This window comes from Dermacentor albipictus, chromosome 4, assembly GCF_038994185.2.
Source record: "Dermacentor albipictus isolate Rhodes 1998 colony chromosome 4, USDA_Dalb.pri_finalv2, whole genome shotgun sequence".
Lineage (NCBI taxonomy): Eukaryota > Metazoa > Arthropoda > Arachnida > Ixodida > Ixodidae > Dermacentor > Dermacentor albipictus.
In genome coordinates this window covers 36457342-36483470 of record NC_091824.1, presented here as the reverse complement: position 1 = coordinate 36483470, position 26129 = coordinate 36457342, and the positions used below count along the sequence as shown (strand labels likewise).

The window sequence follows — 26129 nt, the reverse complement described above, 5'->3', positions numbered from 1 at the left end:
CTGTTTTAGCAAATTCAGATGAGCCGACTGGCTGGTCGAGCACTACGTCATCCGTTTTTGCTCAACCAGCCAACTAGCGCGCGCCTGACGGCGATACTATCGCCTTTGCGATAGTATCGCCGAAGCGGATCGTTTTACAATACGTCCCCAGGACGCGCATGCATCTATAAGATGAATTGAGACTCTAGAAGCCTATTCTATCTTTTATGTGTATTGTCAGCGGTCCTTGCGCAATAAGACTGCGTGCGCGACGAGAATAGTCGCGTGCCTTCTAGAACTTTCGCAAGCACCAGCGATTACGCTGGCAGGTTCAGTGAAGACGCCGTAGTATGGCGACAATTACAGACCAACACATACCCCCATTTAAGCAGACTCCATATAATTCACCCTACACTACACTCGCACAAATGTCCCCTCTCTAACGACTACGCATCCCTATATATCATACCACACGGGCGTGCCCCAACGTAAAGGCAGCCCCACAAACATCCTACCCTACACCCGAGCAGTAGGAGGACATGTTGACTAGCTCGGTCCCTCTTGACCAGCAGCATCACGTGCGGCGGGCCCGGGAGACAGCAAGAGCCACAGGAGCCCTGGACTAAGGGCGCCTACCCGCACAAGCAGAAAGACACCTGCTCGTCCTTCTTTTGCTCTCAATAACTGTACTTCCTCTTCTTCCTCCTCAATGAGTCATGAATAAATTGCCGACGCCAATGATCCGCAGAGTAGATTTTCGATGATCGCCGACTGTGCTAGCCGCTGTCGTTGTACTTCGAGTTGTCACTTTCTTTTCTGTGCCCAAGTTCGCCCAATATAGAGTTCGTTTCGTGATCCACAATTTTCGTTACTGTTCTTCGACTCACCTCACTACAGGTTGACATTCAAAAATCCCTGGCTGCGCTCCTCGACTAACTCTTACTTCACTATAGCCCTCGGCTACTATTGCGCTAGGATCCTGGACAGCTGAGATGGCAGCACAGGAGCTCCGGAAAGGTGGTTGAGCCAGGTTGGGTCCCCATACAATGATGAAGTTGTCTTTTCAATGCATCCCTCCCTGCCCCTCTTTAGAACTCGGTGGCTAGGCCTAGACCACGCACCTTTTGTCTCTACTCAGGGAAACAGAATTTGGGCATCATTTTGGCTGCAGGGAAACTAAGCTCCGAGAGACGTTTAGGTACCACGTCGGCCAGCAGCGAAGGAACTCGGCTTGATGCGCCAGCCAAATAACCTTATTATTCACCTGACGTCAAGCGGTTTCGACGTTAAAAAGAAAAAAGAAACAACTCCTTTTTCTGTAAAGATTGGTTTTTATGTCACTGGGTTCAGGACGAAACCTCTATGGCTAGGGAAAATTCCTTGGATGATCCTAACATCATTGATCAGCCAAAGCCACCATTTTTGCTTGAAACAACGGTCTATTCTTTTCCAATTAGCCTAGCATTTACATTAACAGAGCAACGACATTAACTGTGAGAGGACTGCAGTCGCCTGAAGGGCTGGCGTACTGCGTATTTCTCAGAAAAAGAGCCTTGCTGGTACCAACGAGGCGTCTCAGAACGCTGGTAGGAACGCTGGCCTGATTACGAGCACCGCCAGTGGCGTTGGAGGTCGCGCAACTCGATGGTGCATGAGGTGAGACCCATCGGAAATCTTCGAAGTTGGTCAGAACGGTTCGGTTCGGTTGGTTGGTTCGGTTCGGTTGGCAAGAACGTTTTTCTGAGATAACCCCTGAACCGATTTTAATATTGTGGCATGTGGGAGAGAAAGGTAAATTCTAGTGACTGTTGGAAGTGGAATTTCTATTTAAGGCTTGAATTTTTGTTAAAACTTTTAAAAAATATTCGACAGTTTGAAAAAAATAGAAGCACGAAGTTTACAAATTCATAGCTTTGCATAAGAACAGATATCACGGTTCTGTAAATGGCATCCATTAGATAATTCAAAGTGGACGAATTCGGTATGTCATTTTGCATCTTACGTGAATTTGTTATGTTGTTTACAAAGGTTCTGCAAAAGATGTATTTCCACACTACAAAATTTTTTATAGTCATGTGTAACATATCAATTTTGTCCGCTTTAGATGTACTATTAGATGCAAATCACAGAATTGTATTATCATTTTTGGTTGTTAAGTTACGGAGTTGTAAACTTGATAGTTTCGTCTTTTAAAAATTTTCGATTTTTGCAAATTTTTAATGATGTATTGACGACCTGACTCAACAGTTCGAAACAAACAGTCACTAGATTTTAAGTTTTCCTTTTAATTGCAACAAACCTCGTCAAATTTGGTGCAGCGGTTGCACAGAAAAACGAATTCTCCTTTTACATGTATTTACATGGGAGCACCCGAGCTAAAGCTTCCTCTTAAGGCACCAAAAAAAAAAAATCAAATGCCTGCAAAAAAATCACAAAAAAATAAATGCCTCCATCGAACGTCACATGGCGAAAAATCATTCCGAACCACAACCACGCAGGCCCTCCGCGTGGAGCAGATGCCTTACTGAACTAATTGAACTCCTCAAAGCAAAATACATAAGACAAATCCTAAGAACGACCTAAATAGAACCTACAGACATAATAGCGTCGGAGTTTAATTTGAATACGCGAGAAAACATGATTCTGTTACGCGAAAACTCAAACACAAAGCCCTTTTCGGAGCGGCGTGGCCCCCGCTGGGTTCCTTGCAACGCCACCGTCGCGCTCGCCTCCGCGCATGCGCAAGAAAGCTGCGGTCGCCGGGAAGCCTGAGAAGCAGTCAGGAGTCTTTGAATTCTGTCGCGTTGCACTCTCAAAGGCGAAGCTTAAGCGTCCTCCAAGTTTTTACATAACGTTAGCTTGACCTTTACCGCCGTATTCAGAAATGCAACTTAACTTCAAGCTCACGCTTGACTTGATTTAAATGACGCCTGGCATCAAAGTGCCCAAAGACGCTCACTGCATTTCCTTCGGCGCGTTCACGATAGGCGTCACTTAGATCAAGTCAAGCATTGGCTTCAACTTAAGTTGCATTTCCGAATGCGGGGGTTAACCCCGTGTTCAGTGCATCTTAATTTGAAGTCCACGCTTGACTTGATTTAAATGACACCTGTCGTGAACGAACCAAAAGAAACGCAATGACCGTCTTGGGCGCGTTCGCACCAGGCGTCATTTATATGAAGTCAAGCATGAGCTTGAAGTTGCATTCATGAATACAGGGTAACCGTTCCGTTCAGGCCAGTGCATACAAATAGAAGTTCTGCTGGAACGCTAATTTGTTTCCAGTATGCATGCGCACAGCGCCGATTCCTGCAGAGAAAGGTCGAACGCTGTCCTTGCTATCTATAGATCACTGTCATCATCATTCTCCATCGGGACGATGGAGCGAAGCATTGACGGTGCGGCCACTTCGTTTCGTCATTCTTGTAGTCAAACGCACTCCTCGTATTTGGAGTAAATATTCACCCGGGCGAGTTGATATATAACTTAGAAGGTAATTCAGTACCGAAAAAAAGAAAGGATTAGGCGAGTACATGCCAATAAGGTGTACATGTCTTCCTTTTTTTTTTGGAGCTACCGTTTTTCTTTTCGACTGTCTAGAGGCCCAATAAATCTCCGCGCGCAAGCAGTGCAACCGCTTTCGATTGCAGGACAGCACGCCGATGCTGCGAATTCGCCTCGAGCGTGTTTAATATTGGCAACACAAATTCGGCAGAGACACTTAAGACTGGTTACGTGTGGGAATGCGAAAGTATTATACCGTTTGTAGACCTCGGAGCGTCATGAATGTGCTCACGTTATACATTCATGACGTGGCGCCACCTCCTACCCATTGGCTGCACAGTCACGGGCCCAATGACGCACACACTAGGCCAAACTTTTATTCAGCCAGAACCGTGGAACTATAATAGGTACGATGCTTTTCTTCTAAAAAAAAAAGAAAGGGCGCTGTAGCGTCGGGGAATCGTGCTCGTCTCGCACCCCGGACACCCGGGCTAGATTTCCAGCCAGACCGAAATTTACTAAATTTTCTTTTCGCAGCCACTAAATTACTTTGTTTGGAGGAACCTCCCTGAGAAATTTGAGGTCAATTCGGGCATTTCTTGAGGTGTTCTTTTACTCTTTGCGTCGTCGGCCATTTTTGGTACCATTTTCGGTCACACCATCGACCACGACGGATTTTCCCGTAGTGGGGCGTATAATCCTTTCGCATTAAAAAAGAAAGCCTAATGATTAAAGCATTCATACTTGTGGCAAAGTGCGCCAAGAATCCAGCCGCCACGTCCGTGTCGTCCGAGTGGAACTTAAGCCAGAGCCCGTTGGCGAGCGTGATGTTCATCGGGGTCTCGTCTCCGCAGAAGCGGCCCAGCAGCCGGCCGTGCGCGTTGCGCTCCCGGACTTCCAGGTAGTCCTTGTTGCAGAACTCGCTCTCCTCGAGGGAGAACAGCCTGCGATGTCGTCCAAGTGTGCGATGGCTCTTATTTGCTTTCCTCTAAAGAAAGATTGACCTCTCGGTGCTTTTTGCCCGAATTACATGACACGACTACGCTTTTGCGTGCATCGTTTAACAACATGCTTGCTACACTTGCTCTTGTTGCCCATCCGAAAACGAAATAACAAAATAAACACTACTATTTTATGCTGGCACCGACATCAGGTAGATGCACATGTTGCCCCTTTGGTAGCCTGCCTGCCAGTAATTGTCCGCACGAATGAGCAGACATACAAACATAGGATAGGATAGGGACAACTTTATTAAAGTGCCGGCAAACGACGGTTTAAGGCGTCGTGACGCTGGCCAAGCGTCCGACCCGGGGTTATACCCTACTCTGCACTACCCCTGTTGGGCCCGTTTGTAGTGGTTCATGAGGCTTGTGCTTTTCGAGCGCACCCCGGGCCATAAATGTTCTATTATTAATTCGGACCCTCAAAAATAATCCTGCTGCACAATTTAAACTTTATACTTCAGTGGTGAGCAGCACTTTCTTCGAATGTTGACAGAGCAAAACGCTGGCCGTTGCATCTGTAGTGAGGTCAGACCCGACCATTTAAACTTGGGCTTCGGGGAAGAAGCAATTCTGAGAGGCCATCCCTGTGCCAGCTTACAAAGGCAAATGTTGACACATATGCTCTCTCGCTCTCTTATTCTACTTCTCAGCTCAATGACACCGAGAGCCACGCCTATGCAACTTCTTTTTTCCAGTTGTGCAAGTACAGCATACCGATGCTCTTGACATGCACAACAGTAAAGCACCAAGTTTGTGAACTTGATGTACACTATGCGCATGGTACAAGAACGCCTAGAAAGTTTTTCGATGTTACTTATTGATTGTTTACAGAGCTAACGCCTACGCTTTGCCTTCAGAAAATACGCGTGTCGTTTCACTGTCAAATACTCAATTTGTTCATTGCCGTTGTGGTCACTCCACTGCCCAGGGCCTTATGAACACACGCTTTAACCAAACAATGCACCATACTAAAACAATGCCATAAAGTAAATTGTCATAAATTGATATCGTCATTATGAAATTGTCATTGCCCGGTTTGGCACAGAACATTCGTGAGAATTCGCAAACAGGACACGCTCTACAGAGGGCCTGTGCCAAACCTACTTGTCGCGGCTAGTTTCTAAACCAAATAAGAACATCAATACATAGCCACAAAGAAACGTGCACAAGGCAACACTATGCCACTGGGAACAACCGCTGCTCATTGTGCAACATTTCGCAATTCAGCTTTCATGTGAGGCATGTATTGAATAAAAGTTTCGAGGTGAGGTCTTCGTCGGACGCTGCACTGAAAAGATGAGTACTTCGCATAGTGAACGACAAACTTAATTACTGAGAAACGGGCAATCCCTGTTTCATCGAACGCCGGCAAAACCTTGCATTTACCAACATGAAGGTGGGCTAAAAAAATGTACAGTACTTTCCATAGAAACCAAGACGCCCTCATTCATCATCACGTGAAGTAGACTGAATTCTCTGTATGCTCTTCTTCTGCAGCCTTTAAGAGCCCGTCAACTCAATTCACTGAGCTGAGGGATGTTAGGTAAGAACCTTGAATATGTGAAATGTAGTGCTTGCATTTTCAGGGGTACGCGATTCGCTGTACCTCGCAGTTGAACCATAGTTTTCGACTAAGTGAACATGCCATAGTAATATTCCTTCGTGGCTTTCCTTTTGTGTGCGCTGTATACAACGAAATGAGATCCATTAAGCTATTTAACGTCTTAATAAATAATACCTGTTATCTTGCTTGTAATACGATTGAATTTTTCTCACGTTATGCTAATGAGCTCGAATTCGTGATTTCAATATTTGTTACGTTTTGTCAAGGCAACTGCCTAGAATTGTGATTTCGGAAATTTTTGCTATGATGTGTCGTCGATCGCCATGAGGACAGAAGATGATGGGGACTGTTGGCACCACTTTCTTTTGCCTTTATTCCGCTCAACGACACAACGTGATGATGCAACAGCTGGCCCAGCAGTCAACCATTATGAAATTTGCATTGTTTATGCTCACTGTACGAGTGCTTAGAACTACAGAACGTTGAGCTAGCTGGCAGCGATTTCATGTTAGAAGAACGGTGGGCTCGCGAGCGCAGACACAAGTAGGTTCGTTACCCTCTTGTGACCAAGTTCACACGCATAACGTTTTTTCTAATCCGTATGAATGCATCTCAGGGGCCCGGACCCTCATCAGGCAAAGCTGTGTTGCTTGATTCCTAATACCCATGGGACAGGAAGGCCACTAAACACACACACACGCACGCACGCACGCGCACACACACACACGCACACACACACACATACACGCGCACACACACACACACACGCGCGCACACACACACACACACACACGCACACACACACACACACACACGCACGCACGCACGCACGCACACACACACACACACACACACACACACACACACACGCGCACACACACACACACACAGGCGCACACGCACACAATTCGCGCGACCGATCCCATCGCATCCACCACAGCCACAAAGTTGGAATTGACATTTGCAACACTAAGCATTTCTTTCACTCATTTTTGCCCAGGACTAGTCGCGATTGGCAGTACCTTCCTGCTGATGCTGTATCTGTCAGTGATAACCAACACTTCCGAAATTTTTTTGCTCACAATGTATAAACAGGGTCTTTGTAATGATGGTTCTTCATGTTATTGTGCTAATATTTTATGTATTTTTTTTCGAATGATATAGCTAACATTTTGTTATGAGCGAATATTGTATTTTTCTTTTACGTTTTGCTTGTATATTAACACCACTCCCCTCTGTAATACCTTTGGCCCTGAGGGTATAATAAATAAATAAATAAATAAATAAATAAATAAATAAATAAATAAATAAATAAATAAATAAATAAATAAATAAATAATACATTTTTAACCACTTTCACATTCCTAATGCAGGCGCATTATTACGCCACGGTACGTAAAGTACACAGGCGACTCACTGGCTACGACAGCCACCGCAGCTGACGGCTCCGGATTTACATCGACCTGCAAAGTTGTTTTTTTACGTGCAGCTACATTTAAGTACACGAAACTTTTTTGCATTGCTCCCTCATTGAAATGCGACCGCAGCGGCCGAGAATCGAAGCTGTGCCCTAAGCGGCAGAATGCCCTCGCGACAAGGTTAACGCGGCGGGTTTGTGGAGCATCCTCTTCTTCCTACTTTATATTAATAAAAGCCAATAACTATCTTGAAGAAAAAGATAAGAATGTCTCGCGTGAACTGTGCAACTCTCAAGGCACTCGGCTGAAACAATAACTGAAGCGCCAAGCTTAACGCAATGAGAAATCACGCGCACTTTCTAGAGTCTATGTGTCAATAGCGGGCCTTTCTACTCCTTGTAGGCAGGGCATTGGGTGTGGTGTGTGAACGACTTTAACTGGAACGTCTTTTGTGTGTGTGCCTCCATGTGTGCGTGTTTTTGTTCCTTTTTTTTAGCGTTTTCCTCTCTGTCATCTTTCTAACCCCTGTCCCCCACCCCCAGTGTAGGGTAGCAAATCGGAGACTCACATCTGGCTAACCTCCCTGCCTTTCCTCTTCATTCTCTCTCTCTTTGTTAAGTGTTACCTACCATATAAGGACGTACAGCGGGCATGCGTTTGAATGCCATTGTTTTCGTTCATGGCCAAAAATATTTTTATAAATAAAAAAATGTGGAAAGCTTCAGAATATTGCGTGTCATCTTGAGGAGCTAATAATTTTCGATTGCCTCCTACTCCATACAAGAGCAGACTTTTAGAGGAGTCGATACAGATACACGAGGGAAATAAGCAGCACAACCTTTATGCAGGCCGCAGGATAGGAAAACACACACAAGTGTTGAACGCATCGTGTTGACTTTCAGCGCTTGTGTGGGCGTTCCTGTCCTACGGTCTGCGTAAAAGTTGCATTGTGTACGCTCTACACAGTTTCAATTTCAATACATGTAAATATGGTGAAATTGTTGTTTTCTTCGTTAGTACGCCCTTAATTGGCAATGTGAAGCTTTTCTTTTTGTTATTATTCGTCTAGTAGTTTGTTAGCGAACGAGGCACGACTCAGACAAAAGTAATCTAAGGCCTCGTGACTCTCGGCACAACGCGTTATTCCACGAGAGGGATCTCGGAGGCAATGTTTCAGCTTGCTCTACCAAATTGTGCGGCACTGCAGGAGCCATGAAACCATGTTAATGGTACATTGGGCATTTTACACGGGGAACCACTATTTTTGATCATCCAATATAACACTGTTTGGAGCACGCGACTGATATCTTAGGTGTAGGCATGATTCCACCACATTCTCCCATTTCAAGAAAAAAAAAACAAAGGAAAAAGAACAATAAGGCATAAACAGCTTTTCCCGCTTAGAGGAGGCTTTCACTCGGGGCTCATTTCGATATCACCTATTCCAATACCGGTGAAATGCAAGAAAATCCTGTAATTACCCAGCCGCTGAACCAATTTGAATGAAACCTATTGCTTTTAAGAGAGAACGCTCAATTATTTAGAAGAGGAATTTCATTTATACCCTCATCATATTTTACACTTGTGGAAATGGAGAACCAAGTTCACAAGACCGTAATTGTGCAGCAAAAACACATATTGCAGTTCCGTAAACTACGTATGTTACAGCAACTTATACGGGCAAATGTGCATGATATCAGCGTCTACCGCTACTTTTAAGCTGTAACAATACCTAAAAAAAAAACTTAACAACCACTCTACTGAAAAAAAGAAGCGATATACTACAGCGAAACGCATGAATTTTGTCAGCTTAGGGTGTCTCACTAAGCGTAGTTTACAGAATTGTGACATGTCTTTCTTTTTACTGATGAGGGACAGAGTTGTAAACTTGATGACCGGCCTTTTCATGCCAATATTTTGATTTTAAGGAGGCGTCCTGGAAACAGTTATGACCTAAATGAAAGTTATCTTGCAAAAAGTCAGTTATTACCTTTTCTGAAATCACAGAAGCGTCATAAAATTCGGTGCTGTGGATTCCAAGGAAAGCGATTTCTCTGCTCATGCGTTTTGAAATAGGAGTTTTATGGGCAATAACTATTCCCAACAGAAAGCCAGGACCTTATTAGTAGAAACCAAGAGAGCGATGAACCACGCCGCCTTACGAGAAAGTCAGCAGCATCATGTTTCCTTCAGCGGCACTGATCCTCCAGGCACAGTCACGAGACGGCATGTACGTGTCCGGGTATCCGGGGCTGGCCACGTTGCCTTCGAGCGAAGTGATAGTGCCGCCGCAGCCTGCGTTTGCACAAATCGGGCGCCGCAGTCACAAAAAGCCCTTGATTGCTCGTAAGAGAAAACTTCATCGAATCCCGATGCCGGACAAATAAATAGAGGAGAAGGCGGCCAGCCTACGACAAAGAAGGGTTTGGAACGAAGAGCTGTGTGAATTCGGCCACGGGTCTCCAGTAACGCGTCCGCTGTTGTGTAGCCGCGGTTCGCTATGCCAGCCTTGTCACAGATTTCCAGGCCCAAGACGAGGCTCGACAGGAACCCGTGGAAAGCCGTCTGGCGTGATGCAAAGAATACTTTTCACCAAATAAAGAAAAGCGTTACTGAAGACAATAGTTTACCCATATACTTAGTCATGTAAAGGGAGTTTCTCTGCGCAGAGACATAATGAGCGGCGAAGCTAGCTGTCACAGTTACCGGAAGCTGTGGGAGAAACATATATTGAGCACCCTTTTCTCCCCGCCGCACCTAAACAGAAAGCAGCAAAAGGATGCTATCGTTACTAATTAAGGCAATGAAGAAATTTATTTTCAAGCATTGCAGACTAAATTGAAACAAGCTGAGCAAGTTTGAAGCGATTTTAGCACAGGTAAGTAAGCTATATATATATATATATATATATATATATATATATATATATATATATATATATATATATATATATATATATATATATATATAAGGTGAGCACGCAGGACCGGACGTGACATATGCAGGAAAAAGACGCGAAGCTTTTAAAAGACGTATTAACGTTTCCGGCTGCTGGACCAGCCTTCGTCAGAGTCTCTGATGAAGGCTGGTGCACCAGCCGCAAACCTTAAGTAAATACGTCATCCAAAAGGTTAGTCGTCTTTTTCTTGCAAGTATATATATATACATATATATATATTCCATTACTATGACACATAAATACCAAAGAAAGTGGATGGGAAAACAGCGCGGCGGTAGCTCAATTGGTAGAGCATCGCACGCGAAATGCGAAGGTTGTGGGTTCGGTTCCCACCTGCGGCAAGTTGCTTTTTCATGCACTTTCATTTCCATTAATCTATCGTTTCTTTATTTCATTTATTAAGCACAAGTAATGTCCCCTATGTTGTCCTTGGTGTCAGTGTTTGTTGGCTTCTTATAATATGACTATATATATATATATATATATATATATATATATATATATATATATATATGTATATCAAGGAAAAGTTCTGTAGGTCCGTTGCATAGGTAGTTGAATAAACTAAGGAACACATTTGCGAAAATTGCATTTTTAATGTTGTAACGTTTCGACCGTGGCACGGTCTTCGTCAGAATACGTTCATCAGAATAATTCGTCAGAATAGTTCTGACGAAGGCCGTGCCACGGCCGGAACGTTGCAACATTAAAAATGCAATTTTCATAAGTGGCCTCCTTCGTTTATTCAACTATATATATATATATATATATATATATATATATATGCTTCGCAGTTTCACATGGCAGTTCACTCTCATCCCAAGGTCGTACCATATGTGCTATACAACCGGTTTTTCTGTTGGATTCCCAGAGCAGTTACCTTAATGTCCAGAATTCTCATTTTTGTTAGTTTCCGCCTATTTTTGAATTTATACACTTAAGACGAAGCTGTATTGCATAGACCGAACAGGAAGCCCGGAGGCAACTCCAGTTTTCTTATGTAAATACAAGTAACACGCAGAAATCCTTTTAGGACAGAATAAAAAATCCAATGTGATCGAAACTGCTTGCATTTAAAAAAATCTACATTTTAGTGACTCAGGAACCAAAACTCCGATACTGATTCTGGATATTTTGTGAAAGTTTCCCAAAATCGGTACGTTTAGAAAAAATGAACCAATAAATTTACGAATCAGGAACTCTGCCCCGGAAATTCTCCGATGATTACAGTACTGCCTAATGAGAAATTTTGCACAGCTCTATTCGTGTTTTCATTTCGCGATGCATTGACTGGCACGGACAATCTCTAATCGGGAGATCGGGAGAGGCCGTGCGTGGGTGACACATGGACACGATTCACAGCAGTCGCCGCAGACAAACCCCCGCTCATGCAGCGCTTTGTTTTCATATATGGTATTGGTAGTCGCGCTCGCCGCATGCCAACAGTGAACAGACGACGGTGCGCTACTCTGGCGCCATCTCGTAAGGGTCGTCGCCGCAGAGCCCGTCTTGCGCGGCGCTATGCTTTCCTTTTCGTGCTTCCGCCATACGCTCCTCCTCCGCTATGCGTTTCATGATTCCGCTGCACCCCCCCCTCTTCACCTTGCCCCTTGCGCTGTCTTCGCTATCGCCATCTTTAATTTCCCACAGCGCTCCGCGTTCCCCCTTTCACCCTTCGCTGCGCTCGTTCGCTTGGTTACGCCAAGGGACGACGCCGAGGGACGCCGACGCTAAACGCCGGAACCGATGCCTAATAGCTGTGCTCTAAAACAGATATCGCAGTTCTGAAAAGTTCATCCGTTGGAGGATCAAAAGCGGACACATTTAATATAACCATATTCAGTTTCCGTGAAGGAGCAAAATTTTTATAGGTGTTTTGCAAAATGCCTACTTAGATATTAGTGGCACTTTCTAGAGCAATGCTTATGATGTAAATTTTATCTGGTTTAGATACACTTTAGGATGTTGCTTACGAAATTTCGATATGTTTTGTTGCGGAGGTGTAGAGTTTCAAATTTGATATTTAAGTTATTTATTTTAAATTTTCTGATACCTAATATTTTTGAAGAAGGCATCACCACTCTAAGGTAGAAATGAGCTTCATAAAATCAATATTCAACTTTTTTGTTTAAATGAAACATACGTAATCAAACCAATGCAGTGGTTACCGAGAAAAATGCATTCTTTTGTGCCTATATATTCAGGAGCAGTCGAGCTGAAGGCTTAAAAGGAAGCTTTAGCTCGGCCCCAACTCGGACGCCGCCTATTCAAACATATGTCAAAGGCAGAAATGGTTGTCTGAGATAACCTCTGGAAGCAAAACTGTTATTTACGGCCTTTACTTTTTTTATGGAAATTGCCGAGAAGAAGTAGGTTTGAAAAGAAAAAAGCAGAAGCATGAAGTTTACAAATCTGAACCCTGCACCAAAAATAAATATTCCAGGTTTGTAAATCGCATGCGTCAGAACATCGAAAGCGGGCAAATTTAATACAATAATTTATATCTTATGTGAATTTGTGACAATGTTTACGAAGGTTTCGCAGAAGTTCTACTCACGTATTAGTGTTTTGTTTGAGAGCCATATGTAATACATCAAGTTTGTCCGCTAGTAGTCCTTTTGTCGCCTTCAGCTGCGATGTCTTCTGTCGACGATATGTGAAAATAGTTGCAAATGACAATGATCTATTGTCGAGGTGCGCTAGAAGGGATGCCAGGGACTGTCTCTGAACATTATATTCAGGACAGTCGCACAGGATGCTCGGTTTTTCAGAGACAGACTTGGACAAGCGGCTGTGACAATAGAGAGTTTTAGCTTGAGCGCTTTTACGGCCAGCGGGGCGGAGCGGGCGAGCGGATACACCAGCGGAGAGGCGCGCGAGGAAATAGTTTTAGCCGGGCGGATCGCCCGTCTTCTCGAGCGGAGTAGAGTCACTTGCTCTACTGCTGCACCTATTGGTCACAATTCGAGTTAGAGTGAAAAGAATATCAATTAAACCTGCTAATAATGCGCTGAAACTGTTTAATAAAGGTAGGTTATGTGTTTTTAGTTAGTTATTTGGTTAAACTTCTAAACGGGCCTGAGCAGCGGTCGCCGTCGACAACGCAGCAGCGCCGGCGCTTGTGTTGGCGGCTGCCATCTTGAATACCCATACACGCCCGCGCGCTTTTACGCACGCTCGCGCGCTGCCTATCGCTCCGCTGGAGAGGGCTTCCCAGCGGGCGTAAGCTGCGCTCCGTAAAAACGCTGGCCGGCCCAGCGACGTGCGCATGCGCAGTGGCGTCTGCGCTCGTCCGCTCCGCTCCGCTGGCCGTAAAAACGCTCAAGCTAAAACTCTCTAATGATAGCACACGCCGCGCAAGAGTGACGGACTGTAACTGACGATGAGTGTGCTGTGTTATGTGCTCTCTCTCTCTTCCCCATCTTTCATCCACCTATCCTGCTCCCATGTGTAGGGTAGCAAACCGGTTAAGCTAAACTGGTCACCCTCCCTTCCTTTCATTCTGCACTTTTTCCTTCCTTCCTTCCTTCCTTCCTTCCTTCCTTCCTTCCTTCCTTCCTTGTCCGCTGGTCAACGACGACGAAGTGCTTTTGGTACAGCGCTGTTCTTTCTAGTTCCGGTTTATTTCTGTGAAAATCTAAGTTCATCCGCTGGTCCTCGCTTCCTGCTCGGTCGTGATGGAAGTGGACGACCCCGCACGTCTGCCGGCGACTGCGGCGTCAGCGGCGGCCGCCTCCAGGAAGCGGATCGGCCAGCAGAGCGACAGCGAGAACACCCATGTTTACTCTCTCAGTATGGAGGTCACTTCCGATGACGACTTCCAGCTTGTACAGAGCCGCAGAGCGAACAGAAGGAACACCAGGACGTCCTCATCCTCAAGCACGCAAACAGTAAGGCACACACAGAGGCCGGACGCGAATACCATCATATTTGTGCCCCTGCTTCCCACCGTCAACGTGAAGCTACTTAACAGGCAATCTATATCGATGTCACTGGAAGCCCTAGTGCCAAATGAAATATCGGACATTCGAGTGAACACCCGAAAACATCTACTGGCGGTTGATGGCCAGCATAAGGTTGCTATGGCCACTCTACGCAGCGTAACGGATCTCGATGGCATTCAGGTGCGCTCTTACATCCCTCTGGGATCTGACGTAGTCACCGGTGTTATCTACGACGTAGACGTCGCCATGCTGAATAACGACTTGCCGATTCTTATCAAGACAGCCAATGATGAGGTCATTGTTGATGTTAAGCGGCTAGGCAATTCACGCTGCGTGAAGATTGCATTCAAGGGTAAATATGTACCCTCGCATGTTAACTTGGGACACTTCAGACATGCAGTGCGCCCTTTCAGTTCGAAACCTCTTCAGTGCCGCAAATACATGAAACTTGGACACGTGAGCAGCATCTGCGAAAGCCAGGCAGCATGCCCTCGCTGCGCCGAGCCCCACGCTGCAGATAAATGTGGCGCGACTGCAATGTAGTGCTCAAGCTGCGGAGGGTCACATGAAGCTTCATCAAAGAAATGCCCACGTATTAAGAAGGAAATGACCATTTTGAAAGAGATGGCGAGAGATCATCTCATCGTGAAGCCGCCGATAAAATCAAAAAGCGACGTTCCTGTCGCCGGCGCTCCTCAAGGAAGGCTGTTGCCCTCACGACGCATATGCCACTTCCTAGAACACCACCTCGTCCACTACCGCCCAAGCCAGACACTGTGGAAAGGACCGCGAAGAATAAGGCCATTGAGAAGACCACGGGCGCTATAACGTAAAACTATTCCAAACTTTTCTATTCAAATTCTGCTTTAGCCGTACGCGATTGGTTAAAGACTTTTTTGGACCACCCCCCCTTCGCCTGCTGTCACAGGACGTCACGAAAACCGCGATAGCTCCCCATCTGATATGACGTGTGCACGCTGATTATGCATGATTTGACCGAACAAAAGCAAAACAGTTATTTCTGATTCGACGCCTTTTCGCCATTAGCCCTTGGCTATAGGTGAAAGACTTTCGGGCTGTACCCACTTCACCTGCCTGTCAGGCGTCGTCACAAAACAACAAAAACTCACCGCGTCAAAGTGACGTTTACGCGTTAAAGATGCATTAATATGCCGAACAAAACTGAGTTTTCTTCTGAATAGCCGCAGGATGCCCCGTTCCGAAAGGAATAAAATATGGCTGCCGCTGATCGCCCAGGCACTGGCTACTCGCACTTACCGAAATGCATGGATTTATTTGCGTACAATAAAGCTTCTTGCGTGGTCGCGTAAAGTTTTCCAGCACTTTACGCACGTTTACGACCTCATTCTGCCAACTCTTCTTTGCTGAGGATTCATTTTAGCGCCATTCTTAACCTTCCGTAACATGCCGCCGCGATTTTCGACCAGCCACCACGAGTTAAATAAGGAAAAGCGGACCAATCGAAGACTCCGGCACCACTCTCTTAGTCCGGTTATCAATTTTCAGTGCAGTGGCTCGGCCCCATCAAATCCCTCTCCACTTGAGCATGCTCCTCGCCTCTTGTCAACCAATTAGACAAGACAAGCCGCACAGCGTAGACAATGTTATTCGTTTTTGAAGTAAACAAAAGTGACCTCCTATAAACGAGGAGAGCGTTTGATTGGTCTGTTCGCACAAACCTGCGGGTGACCACCCGATGCTTGCGTCGGCGGTTACGCAAATTTGGTGTCAGGAGATTGGAATAAAAACATTTTGGAATAAATTTACGTTCTAGGGCCCCACATCTGCAGAATCTTGTCCGGCTCTACAGAAACGAAAGCATTCACCAACATAATCACAACAAACTGTTGCTGGACAACCCCCGATGTCTACTGCCGATGATTTGTGCGACCAAGACAGACAGGTCGCTGATCTGCTACAATCGCTAATTAATACAATGCGCATCATACTGAACAAGCTGCAAACACCAGCAGCTCGAGGTGCTCAGCAAATACTGTATGCACTAAATCCAGTGCTTGCTAGCATCGTTTAAGCATCATGGCTCAACCAAAAGTTCCCTTCCGCATTGAAGTTAAAAGTACGTTGACCTTTCAGTGGAATGCCAGGGGTCTCAGGATCCGTATAGCAGACTTTCGCCAATTAATGTTTACGAATCGCTTCCCCATAGTGGTCATTTGCGAACCAAATACATCAACTCCACTCAGACTGTCCGGTTACGAATATTTCGTCTCGTCCATATGCGGTGCGAGCACGAAAGTAATCTACATCCGCACGGACTTTACATATGTCGCTAACGCGGTAGAGCCTCATGACGACAACCAATATGTCTGCCTGAATGTCCAAAAGAAGGATGTGTCATTTACACTAATTGGAGCCTACATATCCCCAGCGGGTCACTTTGATGGCGAACGCCTTAACACAATATTAGTAGTGAACAATGGCCCTTGGGTTATCACAGGCGACTTTAACGCGCATTACCAGCTATGGAGAAGCACTAAAAGTGACTACAAATGCAGGAGTCTTGCCTCCTTTGCTTCCGACCATGATTAGTGCTGTGTGAATGACGGCAGCCCTACATTTCTGCGAAGCATGACCTATAATAGTTGCTTGGACTTAACATTGGTGTCACGGCGCTTTGCCTCGAGCGTCCAATGGTTTACGGACATAGAAACACATGGAAGCGACCATTGTGCAACATACATAAAGATTAGAGGAGTTTAGCAAAGCTCCTATATTGTCTTGCTTACAGTTGATCGGTCAAAGTTTAAGAAGGATATGGATGACGCATGCGGGAAGGCCTTTCACACACTATCGAAGATGCAATTGGAGATAGAAAACATCCATCTGCTCGCTTACAAGGTCAGCAAAGCACTGCAGGAGCTGTAGTGGCGGACTCCAGATGGATAAGTTCCACCCCCTGCCGCTTTGTAGTGTACGCGCTTTGTTCGTGCTTGTCTCTCTTTCTTTCTATCTCCCCCTTCCGCCCTGTTTCTCTTTTTATCCCCCTTAACCCTTGCCCCTGCGCAGGGTAGCCAACCGAAGTTACCTCTGGTTGACCTCCCTACCTTTCTCTGCATTATTTTCTCTCTCTCTCTCTCTTGACACCGTGATGTGTGTGTTATTTGTTTCCTCGTGTCCTTGTTTTATTCGAGTGCTTCAACCTCAGTTCTAAATATGAACTAACTAGCCCTCATCAAGATCTTACTAATGGTGAAAACGAGTTTCTCGCGTCACCTTTTCATCTCTGACTCGCTCCTGCCATGCATGCACACGCTCTAAACCAACCCTCGGCGCGGTGTGCCGGACAGCAGCAGCCACAGCATCCACAGCAGTGGGAAAGTCAAAGGAAGAGGCAAGGAAAGCTTCGCTTTAAAAATGATGAGTCTAATGATTAATGCCTGCAGTGTGCAACGGACTATCATTAGATCACACCATGAGCTGTCGCCATGGTTCGCGCGCTCGTGATAGAGAATCACTCGTGAATTGGACCTCACCGGAACTGAATGCGCCGTAGCTGGCCCTGAGTACGGCATGCGAACTGCGCACCAGTAGTGCACCTCCCCGGGACACGATGGCCGGCGGCAGGTGGGAAGTGCACAGAGTCTGCAGCACGGGAGAGTCGGCGCTGTCCCCGTCGTGCACCGTGACGTTCGAATGGGTGCACTCGGTCATCGGCAGGCTCAGATGCGTGATCGTCAGGCTCACCTGCTCGTCTGTGTACCGAGGAATCGAAACAGTAATAATAAAGAAATGGGAGCGAAACCAGGACCGACATGACTTCACTGTGGAGAAAAAAAAAATGTGTCAGTTGTTCCACTTCATTATCTATTTTTCTTATCATTGCTTTATTTCAATTAGGAACACAATTGGCTCCCTGTATACTTTCCTTGGGCGTCATTCGCTGTGGGCATCAGCTGAATATGTCGCTTCGTGCATGACTTGGCTAATCATAAGTATGTTGATAAATTTGTTGCAGTGCTCTCATACATACATACGTATTACAGTAAACGGAGCGACGAATAGGTGATGCCGAAGAAGTACACGTGATTACGTAATATATGTAAATTTTGAGGTTGCGGACCTCAGCTTAAAATAAGATGAGTATACGGTGCCTAATCGCGCACAGAAATTGCCCGACTTATTGGCATTTTCGTAGAACCTTGTCCAAACTCCGCAAGAAGTGTAAGGAAGTACACGTGAAACCTCCGTGACTGTCCGATTAGAACGAAACCAGAGCGATGTGCACCTTGGGTATGAAGAAGCAAACAAAAATTTGCGCCTGTGCTTTATATTTCTAATTTAAGTAGGCTACGTACTAAAGAAAACAAATATAACAGAACCTGGAAGTGAAGTACCTTATTGTGATGCTTTTTGTACGATAACTGTTTCCTGACTGTAATGTTCGTCTAATTATCATATTTCCATGCTTTTCCCTGATGAAACCGTTGACGGTCCGCATCCTCTGATACAAATGAACCGACATTGAAACAAAAAATTCACGCTGTATTATACTCGCACGTGCTGCGACGACAGCTTTAGCAGAACCGCAAGCATTGTGACATTGCAATATTACATTGTGAATGGCCTTTCTGACATTCGCACTCATGCAATGTTTTACTTTGAAGTCCTACCATATGTGGAACGAATACTAGCGTGCACTGGAACCGAACTGCTCATCAGCATACCTGGCTGCGATGTGCGTATAATCCATGTGCAGTCCGATTGTTGGTTGAAGTGCGGATACTCCTGCGTGGCGAAGATTCCTCCCTCGTCCGCGTTCAACGTAGCTCCGCAACCTGCATTGAGAGATGTATATGGCGTCAGTGTTTCATCGTGCATGTTCTCTGATTCCATACTCAGGCACCTAGCTCTAGTGACATACAGCGTCTGAGTGGCAGGAAAGATTAAAATACGTGAATCAATGACAGTCTCAAAGTATGGACCCTATAGCCCAAAGGTATTCCAAACTTTTGTATACAATTTTTGCTATCAGCCCTCTATGATTGGTGCACCTTTTTCAGGCCACGCCCACTTCGCTTGTCTGTCACAAGACGTCTGGAAATAGCCGAAAACTCCTGATCTGATATGACGTATACACCCTGATAATGCATGATTAGACTATACAACAGAAAAATAATAGTTGTTTTCCATTCCACGCAATTTTTTCCATCAGGCTTCCGCTATTGGCTAAACGTTTTCGGGCTGCACCCACTTCGCCAGTCTGTCACGTGACGTCACAAAACTGCAAGAACTCTTCGCGTCACAATGACGTGTAGGCACTAAAGGTGCGTGAGTATGCCAAACAAAACTATATTTTTCCCGAAATAGCCGGAGACTTCTCCGTTCTGAAATGAATATAAGATGGATGCCCGCCAATCGCTCTGGCTACTGGATACTCGAGTTGCCGGGGAGAGTGAATTATTGGTGTACAATAAAAATGTTCTCATGGCAGTATAACATTGTAGAGTCTTTCAGCACGTACACGACATCGCTCTGCCAAGTTTTTTTTGTGGTTGATTTGTTTCAGCTGCATTTTTACCATTCCGTTGCGAGCCGCGGCCATTTTCTACCAGCCACCGAAGCCTAAGTAAGGAGAAGCGGCCAACGCCAGCACTTCCCTCCTCGTCCGGTTATCTATTTTCACTGCGCTCGCACGGCCTCACCAAAACCCTCTCCGCTTCTGCGTACTCCTCGCCTCTGGTGAGGCAATTAGAAAAGAAAATTGTGTCAAATAAGGCAATTCTATTCGCGCTTAAAGCAAACAAATGTGAGGGCCTATAAACTGGGCGAGAATTTCGTTGGCTTGTTCAAACAACGCTGCCAGTTACCGCCGATGCTTACGTCGGCAAGTACGCAAATTTGACGTCAGGAGATTGACATAAAACAGATTGGCATAGTTTTACCTTGTAGGGCCCATATCTACCGTTCATGTGAAAGCATACAAATTGTCAGGATCGCAAAAAGCCTGAATGGGTCTTAAAAGGGGCCATCAAATATGGTTATGGCCATCAAGAACAGTCCATGAACAAACGAGGCGCCGAGACGTGGCAGTGATTTAGACAACTCTGACCGACTGGCCGACCGACCGACCGACCGACTGACCGACAGACTGGACGGACGGACGGACGGACAGACACCAGGACGGCATGACATTTGGTGTTCTGATGAGATTTCTAGAATATTCGAAAGCGTAGGATGCAGTTCGATTATATTTTATGAAATAGGCTGGTTATGACGACGGCATCAGCAACAGCTATGTTGCTCACGCGTGATGAGCAACACGAAGTGCTGCTGCACAGCCTCACAGCGAAACTCCTCTCGTTGAAACTCATACCGGAAGGTACACTTGCCTGTGCTGTAGCGTGCCTTGAAGCCCTTTCCAGCCGAGACCCCAGAAGCCTTCATTCGCAGGCGAAGCTGGTTGGAGGTGCTGGTGAGATTCACTTGAGCGGGAAGCGAGTCTCCGCAGTGACGCAGCAAAACTCTGTCGCCGCCGGCGCGAATGTTGTCGTAAACCTGAAACATACTTCGTGCTTAGTGTCCAAATGTCTGCGTTGTTATCCTACAGTAAAACCATGTCAACGCTTTTTATTTTTTTCTGCAGCCAGTTCCTGAAGAAAAATTTACAGAACACCTGAAACTTCGCAAGTAGCTACTGAACACAGCCCTCTGTCAGCCGACGAAGGGCATACATTGAGGCCTCGTTCAAACAGCCGTCAAACGTTCCTTGGCCTCGCAGTCACGGCCGCGGTTTTCGTCAGGGGAGAGGGTTTCCGAGTGGTTTTGTCCTCTAAAACACGTCGTCGGCACGCATAGCGGTGCTCTACGTTTCTGTCGCCAGCAAGATGACGGAGCCCCCCCGTCCCTACAAAATGGACCAATCAGAAATTAAGAAGCCATCGCTAAAATACAGCCGTTTTACAAAGCTGAAGCTGGCAACAGCAGCGGCTAGCGGATATGCTGCGCAAATGTCACCGTCACCGCGTTTGGTTGGTGTTGGAGAGTGTTAGTAATGTTCTATTAAAGAATTTATCGTTAGTTTATGCAAACATTACACCAACATAAAACTACTTAACAGATTGAATGCATGATGTAGATGATATATTTATCTAAGTTGAGGAGACCACGGGAACGGTTAGTCAACACTGTACAAACCGTGCTGCTGCCGACGTCACCACCACCGTTGCCGATTCGTGTGCTGCTCCGTCACACCTGCTGCACGTTTTCTATTTTTTTTTTCGCGTGACGGTGACGCGAAGGAACGTTTGACGGCTGCGGGAATGAGGCCTTAGAGTCATTACTACTTGGATCTCTCGTAATGGCATTTCAGGCAGCAGTAAAGAAAGAAAAATAAAGACAGAAAAAGGGAAGTTAAATGTCAGTGCAGAAGTTATCGTTGATGCAACAACGATCAATACGACTAGAACATATCACTGCCGTACAAACATATGTTCGTTAATGAACCGTTTCCCACCAGCCACTTAGCTCTTAGGTGACGACGTCGGTCAGGTCAGCATTCGCGCAACATGTCCCTTACCACTTGGCGATTGCTGCCATCATATTTATTTTAGGTTGTATATTTTGCGTAAGTGCAATGAAACACCTCTTAAAAGATGGAGTTATTTTGTCTTGCGTTGTATTTACTGTGCTGTTTTGGAAGGTTGAGTTAGAAGGAACCACATACGTCTTGCCCTTGCTTACCTTACAACCCAAACGACGTCGTTGCCGCTACGACACCTGTGAAGGTACACTCACACGATACAATCTTATAATTTATGGTGTACGCCTTTTTTTTTATTGCAGCACAATGTGATAAAGCTGTTTCTGCACCGATCGACAAAGGCATGAAAGCGCGCCGAGCATTGAACCGCCAAAAATCGAAATTGGCTCTTCGTTCCAGCGTTTTGACTGAGGCAACACCATTCGCATGTACTCACCGCTAGGTAGCTCTCGGAGCAGTTGGTGCTGGCAGGCATGCTGAAGTCGAGTATCTGTAGCTGCACCACGTGGCCCTGAGCGACGCGTATCTCCCAGCTGCAGTCGTCCTGGGCGTCGTAGTTCTCCGGGTAGCCGGGCGACATGATCACCGCCGACGGCGTCGAGAAGCGGCCGCCGCAGCCGCGCCTGTCAAACCGGTAGGTGGCGCGGAAGCCCTTGCCTTGTATCGACACGTCGCTGCGGAAGTGCACTGTCATCTCGTTGCCGTGCGATATGAGCTCGCTGGCGTGGCTCGAGGCGCTGCAGACCTCGGCGATCTTGGGGGACGTGAAGTCGGGCCCGGAGTACACCTACGGTGGGACGCGGAGACGTGACGGAGCGTATAAGTGAAACGCGGTGGTCCACGAAGGAGCAGGACAAATAATCTCTGTGTTATCGTCGACTGGTCGCCTCCATCCTCCGAACCAGAGTCGAGTAGGGGGGGGGTATTCTGCAAGAGTCCACCTAGTGGACTGTCCATTTCGGCCGCTGCTGATTGGATACAGCTATACGAGCGAGGAGGAGACGAGCAGCCCCAACCAATTAGCAGCGGCTGAAATGGACAGTCCACTAGGTGGTCTCCTATAGAATACCTACCCTGATCTGGCATTCCTCGAACTCGGAGGAACAGTATTGCAAACTGAACGTGTGACTCACTCTGCGTGGAGGAAACGGCAGGAGCTAAATCACGTGATTACAGCAAATGTCCCATTTCGCTTAGCCGGATTTCCCGGTGCTGCCGAAAAAAACGGCTGATGCGCCGGTGGGTCCTCTGAGACACCAGTGTGTAGTGGCGTAGGTTATGGCGGTCCTTCGCCAACAGCGGTGACTCTGTGTTTCGAGGACACGGCGAAAACGCTCTGAATGATGACAGTGATCTAAAGAAAGGAAAGACGCTTGATTCATCAACGACCGCTCCATCAACCTCAACGACTGCTCCATCCACACATGGTGCCTCGATGTCATCCTCGCTCGCCGCTCCGTACGGGGTGGAGGCCACCACGGCGTCTACAACGGCGTTGACAAGCGAATGGCGGACGCCGTAGTACATGCCTTTGGCGGACGCTGTAGGGAGCACGGGTGTAAGAATAATATTCTTACACCGTGGTAGGCACGCGTTGCCTGCGCTCATGTGTATCCGTCATTCGTGTGCCCAACGCCGTAGTGGACGCCATGGTTGTCTTCACCCTGTACGGAGCGGCAGGCCAGGAGGACCTCGAGCAACACCCTCTCTTCGAGGCACTCTACATCGACAGAGAAGCGCCGCAGAGCGCTCTACGTGAGAGGTGAGCGGTCCAAAAGAGCCAGCCGAACGCAAGGCTCCCGCTCTCTTTTGATTTGCCGAAAACAACGTGCTCGCGAGGGCGGTCTAGAGCACTTCGAAACGACCAACCGAAGATGCCATAAGGAAAATGTTCTGCCTACACTCTCTTACAGAGAGAAACTACAAAGTGTGAGATTAAGTGTTTGGTCTCCTCTCACTTTCCCTTCATATCATCATGGCCCTGGGCGTCGTGATAAAGTTGGTATAACACCGACATATTCGCAGTTGCCGAGTCTTGTCAGAGACAGAGAAACCTGACATAGCATTTGTCATACTAACTAAAATAGTAAAGATATACATCGAAATAACTTTTTTTGAAGGGGGGAGCAAATTTTACTCTAGCCTGTCGAGGGTGTGCTGTTATAAGCCAGAAATAATAATACTCAATTTTGTGTCATCAATGGCTACTGACGGAAAGCCCACTTTTTCAGCATCCTTATTCATAGCGAATATCGAAGCCAGGTCACCGAAACTCAGCTGACCTAGTTTGAGGACATTATCAAATTCAGCCATCTTTTCATATTCGTCATCTTGTCAACTCTGATTCAGCTCTCATTGGAATGGATCAAAGTCTGGCATTTGCTGTCTGCGGCTGGGAGGAGAGAATTGGCCACATATTGTACCCCTGTCCTCACTTTGAAGCACAAAGACAATCTATGACCAATGCAGTCGGGGAACTATATGATCACGTGCTGATTGAACAGACAATTTTGGAGCACCGTCCCCACCGGTCATCGGCTCAGAAAGCACTAAAGGCACTTTTGTGCTTTTTGAGAACGTTTGGCTTGTGCGAGCGCCTTTGATTCGGTAGGGCTGTTGGTGGACGTCTCACTACCCCTATCTCTCTCTCTTTCTCTCCCTTCTTTCTGTTCCCCTACTCCCTTCCCCCAGCGCAGTGTAGCCAACCGAACTCTTGACTGGTTAACATACCTGCCTTCCTTTTATTTCTCTCTCTCTCTCTTTTTGACTGACCCATAGGGATACTACGACCTCTCTGATTAGTTCTAAGGGCCCTCATTTCCGCATTTCACAATATGGTATACGATTCGACAGTGTCCGTAATAATTGCTGTCTAAAACATGGCGATGATTACGTGTTTTCGGTCCTGCAGTAAGTTCTGGCGCATGCATCCCCACAAAAACATGGCCATCGAGATCTGCTTCTGGTACCAAGAGGCAAGTAGTCGCCGAGGCACGGATGTTAACCTCACCCGTGGCATCCGCACGAGCAAACAAAGCGCAACTGCAAAGCATATAACTTACCCTGACGAAGTCGAAGGGGCATCCTCTGCCGGACTCGAGGTGCACGTCCTCGAAGGAGAGCAGGACGCGCTGTCCGATCGGCGCCTTGATAATCCAGAGACACTCGGTGTTTTTGGGGTAGCCGTGCGGGTAGTTGGGGGTCTCGATGGCTCCCATGCGCTTGACCAGCACGCCTCCGCAGCCCCGCCACGCGTACTCGAGCCGGAATCCCCGCGACGTGACACTGCCGTCGGTAACGTACTGCACCGTCACGATGCTCTTCGACGAAACCAAGGGCGTCGGCAGCGAGGATTCACCGCAGAAACGGCCCAGTCGCTTGGAATGGCCGTCGGAGTCGGTTTCGTTTACCTGCGGAGTGAATTGGGCGATTATGTGGGACGACGGTAATGAGAGACCATGTTTCGAGACTTTCAGTTTAGTCATCCATTTTTTTTTTGTTGTCGGCAATTGGATCGGATGACGCCGCACGGTGGTTATTAACGGGATCGGCCAGTCGGTGTGAAGATGGGCCGGAAGAATTAAAGTTGAGATCTTGATAAAATATCGTCCCTGGCGAACTCCAGGGGGCGAATCCCTCAAGTCTATTTGGAGTAAGTCTTTCGCTGTGTTGCACACAGAATTTGTTTTCAACTGTTTATCCACCATGGACCCGCCAAACGCTGCACCACTCGCTAGAGGCCCATCTCCACCTTTCGCGCTCGGTATTGCAATTCGCGTCTTAGTACACGTTGCAAATCTTCTATTTAGTCTGCCACATTAAAATATGAGTTTTAATTTTCCTCTGCTAGATTTTTATTTTACTCCCCTCTCTTTTTCCACTCTGCTGTCACGTTGTTCAACTGTCGGCACAAGGTAAGATAGTTATGGTCCGTCCAGCAGAAATTAGGCTTTCCACCATCAATAATAATAATAATAATAATAATAATAATAATAATAATAATAATAATAATAATGATAATAATAATAATAATAATAATAATAATAATAATAATAATAATAATAATAATAATAATAATAATAATAATAATAATAATAATAATAATAATATCCCCATCCAATACACATGTCGAAACCTATATAAAGCGCGAATCGAGTGAAGTGGTAAATAAAATGCTGTACATTTAAATGTAATACGTACGATCGGTAGTTATATTTGCCCTACGCGATATGTAT

General features: G+C 46.3%; 1 protein-coding gene across 2 annotated transcripts in view; it reads right to left on the bottom strand.

The window, feature by feature from the left end:
* LOC135919878 (cubilin-like) overlaps positions 1-26129 on the bottom strand; it is a 230672-nt gene that overhangs the window by 94553 nt on the left and 109990 nt on the right. For both annotated transcript variants that reach the window (XM_065453869.2, XM_065453871.2), the window contains exons 30-36: positions 24957-25304; positions 22331-22681; positions 20744-20909; positions 19079-19189; positions 17888-18106; positions 9632-9764; positions 4228-4427 (exon numbers count right to left, since the gene is read on the bottom strand). In XM_065453869.2, the coding sequence (XP_065309941.2) occupies positions 4228-4427; positions 9632-9764; positions 17888-18106; positions 19079-19189; positions 20744-20909; positions 22331-22681; positions 24957-25304 (1528 nt within the window). The remainder of the gene's footprint in view (positions 1-4227; positions 4428-9631; positions 9765-17887; positions 18107-19078; positions 19190-20743; positions 20910-22330; positions 22682-24956; positions 25305-26129) is intronic.